The sequence below is a fragment of the Zea mays genome, chromosome 4 (assembly GCF_902167145.1).
Source record: "Zea mays cultivar B73 chromosome 4, Zm-B73-REFERENCE-NAM-5.0, whole genome shotgun sequence".
NCBI lineage: Eukaryota > Viridiplantae > Streptophyta > Magnoliopsida > Poales > Poaceae > Zea > Zea mays.
In genome coordinates, this window is record NC_050099.1 from 170,595,014 (window position 1) to 170,599,797 (window position 4,784).

General features: G+C 44.7%; 1 protein-coding gene across 1 annotated transcript; it reads right to left on the reverse strand.

The window, feature by feature from the left end:
- Positions 1-1,825: 1,825 nt before the first annotated feature.
- Positions 1,826-2,164, reverse strand: LOC118476975 (protein FAM32A-like). The gene has a single exon (XM_035967398.1). The coding sequence runs from the start codon at positions 2,162-2,164 to the stop codon at positions 1,826-1,828; it is 339 nt and encodes a 112-aa protein (XP_035823291.1).
- Positions 2,165-4,784: the final 2,620 nt, after the last annotated feature.

Here is a 4,784-nt window from a genome sequence, read left to right on the forward strand (position 1 = left end):
ACATGGTTTTGAACTACAAATTATGGCAATCGTGATCTTAACATGTGTTTTCGTCTATGTCTATATAGTAACCACTACATTTGTATCATGATCTTTCCAAAGCATGGTAAAGTCGTGGTCTTCGACTCACTGAGAATGGAAAAGGATGTGTATAATGACTTCTTGAAGATTTCAGAGAAGTATGATTATTATTGCATACTTGTACTTATTACAACTTAACAAATGTATTCTTAATCTCACAATGTTATTCTTATATGTAGTGCATACCGTTTTTATTGGAAAGATCTTGGCAGCGAACATCCAGAGGACAAGCCTAATTTGTCAATATCATTATTTTCATATGCTGACAAACAACCTCCGGGTACTGTCCTGTGTGATTATTATGTATGTGAATGGTGTCGTGTCACCTTTCATTACATGGTCAATCGTGAGGATGTAAGTTCGCTATCATTGTCTATGTTACAATTTTTATGTTATATTGTTGCTCATCACATTACTCTTAGCACTGCTTGCTTTTTGCTTTCATTGCAGGTTCCTAAATACAAGATCAATGTTGAATGGTTAGAAAGAGATATGGTTTCCGTCGGCGTGGCTAAGGTTGTAAAAGACTTGCTTTACTTTATGCGCCGTGAAGTTCTTCATCAACAAGGTCTATTCTACAATACAAATGGAAATTTGCAACACTTCCCAGAACTAAGTTTGTACACGATATCACACAGTGTTTAGATCTTTAGTTTGGAACTTGAGATGTTCAGTTGTATATGGAACTTGAGATGTTGAGTTGTTGAGTTGTATATGGAACTTGATATGTGTATGAATCTGTGTATGGAACTTGATATGTGTATGAATCTATGTATGGAACTTGTTATGCAACATATATGTGTATGAATATGTGTATGAATCTGTTATTAATTCTGTATATGAATCTAGAATCTGCATATGAATCTGGAATCTGTATATTGACATACAGTCGGACCTATATTTAAAACCGCCTGTGGTATGTGTCTAACACAAGCGGCTAGGATTAGAAACCGCCTGTGATGTGTGGCTAACACAAGCGGCTAGGATTAGAAACCGCCTGTGATGTATGTCTATCACAGGCGGTTCCTTTAGATAGAACCGCCTGTGATGTGTGTTTATCACAAGCGGTTTTTGATTGTCCGCCTGTGATGTTGTTTTACATCACAGGCGGTGCACCACAAGCGGTTCCTGGAACCGCCTGTGTAGAGGCTAACTGGACCGCATGTATAGAGGTTTACTGTAGTAGTGAGAGAACATCGACGCCACAGTTTTTGAAATAGACATTTCTTTTAGAATACATCTTCAAATACATATCTTTTCAGGAGTGATCCCATCAAGATTGGATAGGGAAATAAAAATGGGTTGAGACAAAAGGAGGGGGCATGGGATGGGTGTAGTCTTTATTTATCTATCCCTATCTTCAATTCAATTATCCAAACATGGAATCAAATTATCCCACCCTTATTTCCCACTTCCCAAATTGAAGGCCATGTTGACCTAGAAAAATTTGGGCATAATCTGTTGTTAAGCTCTGCCAATGTATTGAAAAAAATGAGTTCCCTAAAAATATCAAAAGAGGATCGCATTTTGAATAAAATGAATGCAACTAAAACGGGCAACAAAAAAAAGGCTTAAACACGGGATCAAAATACTTGGAACAAGCTTTTGAAAATAAATATTGTCTGCTGGTGGCAACAAGTCGTTTTAAAACAATTGTAAAACGATATATAAAATGCTAACAGAAAACTAGATAGACCCACACAACATACAATTGTTTGTGCGTAACACAGCTAGGTTGGCCATGTTAGCCAGGACCAACTTTGGGGATGTCGTAGTGCTCGCTGAGCTTAGCCAGGTACTGGTTGAAGTCCTGCATGTGGTCCTTGTGTGACTTATTGGCGACTTTGGCCATCTTCTGCATGTCGATCTCCTGCTTCTGTTCCATGTAGCGGCGCTCTGCTGGTGTGAGATGGTCATAGTCAGGATGTGGTTTCCCTTCATCTCCATTCTTATCAGATTCAGTCTGAGATGACTCCTCACGTTGGTACTTCTTCTTCTTTTTCTTTACTCCACCATCTTTCACGTCTAGCGCTTTACCCTTCAGCTTTAGCCGTCCCCCAACGACGTTTTGGTATCCCAACATCTTGCTGTAACAAAGAAATCGAGTAAAGTTGTAGAGAGACTGCCGTTGAGCACGGGAGACGGAAGACATTGGGTCTGTTTGGTTCAGCTTTTTTCTGACCAGCTTTTCTGAGAATCTGGCTGTGGGGAGAATCTGGCTGTGTAGAGAATCTGAGTATTATTAGGATTACGTACGGAGGAAGATAAAGATGTCCATAGGACTCAGGATCTAGAAAGTGACGGATACCTACTATTGCAACGACTCAATCGATTATGTGTTTATTTTGATTTTGAATGGTTTTTATCCAAACGAATTTTATAGAAGCTGACTGAAAAGCTGAGCGTTTGGTAGTCCGTAGCAGCTTTTGGTGGCCAGAAGTTCCAAAAAGCTGAAATAAACAGGGGCATTGTATCGTAGAGAGACTGCGAACCGAAGTGATTGCACGATAAATATATATTACCTAGTCACACGGGATTGAAGCGTCCAGAGTCCGTGTCCGAGCTCCTGTTCCACGCGGTGTCCGTGTTCGTGTCCGAGTCCGAGCTCCTGTTCCAAGCGGTTTTTGGCCGTTGAGCAGAGCACTCGCCGCTGGGTCCTGGCGCGTTGTGCAGTTCAGTCTTGTGGTTGTGGGGAACAGTATTTGTCGGAGGCCCATCCTCGCGCGGTGCTCCCGTGCAAGGGCAGGTTCTCTCCTGCGGGCTGCGGTGCTGTGCGGCGGTCGCCAAACTCGTCGTGCTGCGGCGGTCGCCATCCTCGTCATGCTGCGGCGGTCGCCAAACTCGTCGTGCCTGCAGTCGGATTTGGCTCCACGGGTACGACTACGTCTCGCCCCTCACCCATCTGCTCCCTGCGGCCATGTGGAATCCCCTCCTCTTCCCTCTCCAAAAAATCTGCGACCGGTCTTCTCACCGTTGAGCACTCGCACAGCGCCGTCGTCCTGCTGCTGCTGTTCCAGGTCATCGTGTAGGTACCGCCAACCACCTATATCTGGCCTTCGACAGCGGATTTCATTTCCCCTCTCTCGATTCTATAGGGCCTAGCTGCGAGGGCTCCTGTTCCCTCTGGAATCCATCGCCGAGCAACCTCTAGCCAACGTATAGTTTCTCTGCTCCGATCTGCTCACCGATTGTTCACCTGCTCGGCAGCGCCTACCGATCCGCCGTCTATTTTTTGTGTGTGTCCTTTGTAGGGCTCTTCTGCTGCGGATCCGGCCAAAGCGCGGTAGTCTGGAACCTGTGTTGCTTTTTTCGTAGGTGAGCTGCCGGTTCGAGCGTCGTGGTTCTGGGTGTTCCATGTCGTCAATGCTCTGCTCCGTGCTCTGGCCATGCAGGTTTGTCGCCTATGAAAGTCACGAACCATGCTTTTGGGTTTCCCCGTCTTTGTTTCTATATGGTTGTCATTTTTGGCCTCGGTGTCTTCTATGTGGTTTCAATAAATTAATTGGTTTACTGGCGCTTTCACTCATCTTTGCCCGTGCTGAAAAATGATCTGATTTGCATCCGTGAATCTCTAATCAGGTTATGTGCAGATTCTTAGAAAACAGTGAAGTTGGAAATATTGGGAGAGTTATGTTGCCAATAGCAGATGCCTACACTCGGCGCAGTTGGCGGTGGGCACCGACGGCGGCAGTCCAAAGAGGTCGACGAAGCGGTGCCCTTGAAGCTGGAGAGCCGAGCTGCGTGCGCCACGAACCCTGGCTGCAGAATATAACGAGTTATTATCGAAGAAGCGAGGAGAGACACAATGGGATGAGTGGCGGCACTGTCATTGTCGCCGCTTCCTTCACCATGTACCATGTCACTTTGTCGAACACTGAGAAGGAGGTTGTTTTTTCTCAACGTAGAGAAGGCGATGCCTAGGTTCTAGAATAATATAGTAACATATAGGACCGAGTCGTTCATTCCTGTTATAGGAAAGAAAATGTGAAGCATCTTTGACCATTGGAACGTGATCGTGCGGCCAGGAAAAAGATCCAAGCGCCGCCTCTCCCTCCCACAGCTATTGATCCAAACGCGCTCGGCCTCTGGAAGCATCGCGACGTCGACGTGCGGAGTTGCCGAGAGGCTATACAGGATAATGTCCACTCGATGTTCATCGTTTGGGTGCCAAAAAATAGCGACGTGGATACTCTAGCCGGCGAGCTTTGCTCCTGGCTGTAATATATAGGAATGTGGTATTAGGACTATGGGATTTTCGCTGAGGGCACAATTCTATGCAATTGTTATGGGTCCAGAACATATATCCATGCATGGACTGCATGGTTGCTAGGCACAGCCATGTCTGCTTGCCTTACTTTGGGCAGTGTCTGTATCATTGTTACATTATGCCATGACAAAGTGCCTTCTTTTTTTGGTTATGGATGGTGTTCGGATCGATGCTAAACTATGCCACAAAATACCTCTTTTTTTTGGTTTTGGATAGTTTCTCTACGTAGATGGATGTTGCATTTGGAAAGGGAGCAAAGTCTGAATTCTATCATTTTTTGGCCAATCCTTTGTATTGTTATGTAGTATTGGGACTATGAAATTGTCTCAAAGGGAACAATCGTATGAAATGGTTCTGAGTCCAGGACATATATCCATGCATGGACTGCTGAATGGTTGTTGGGCACAACCACATCTTCTTGCCTTACGTATGATGT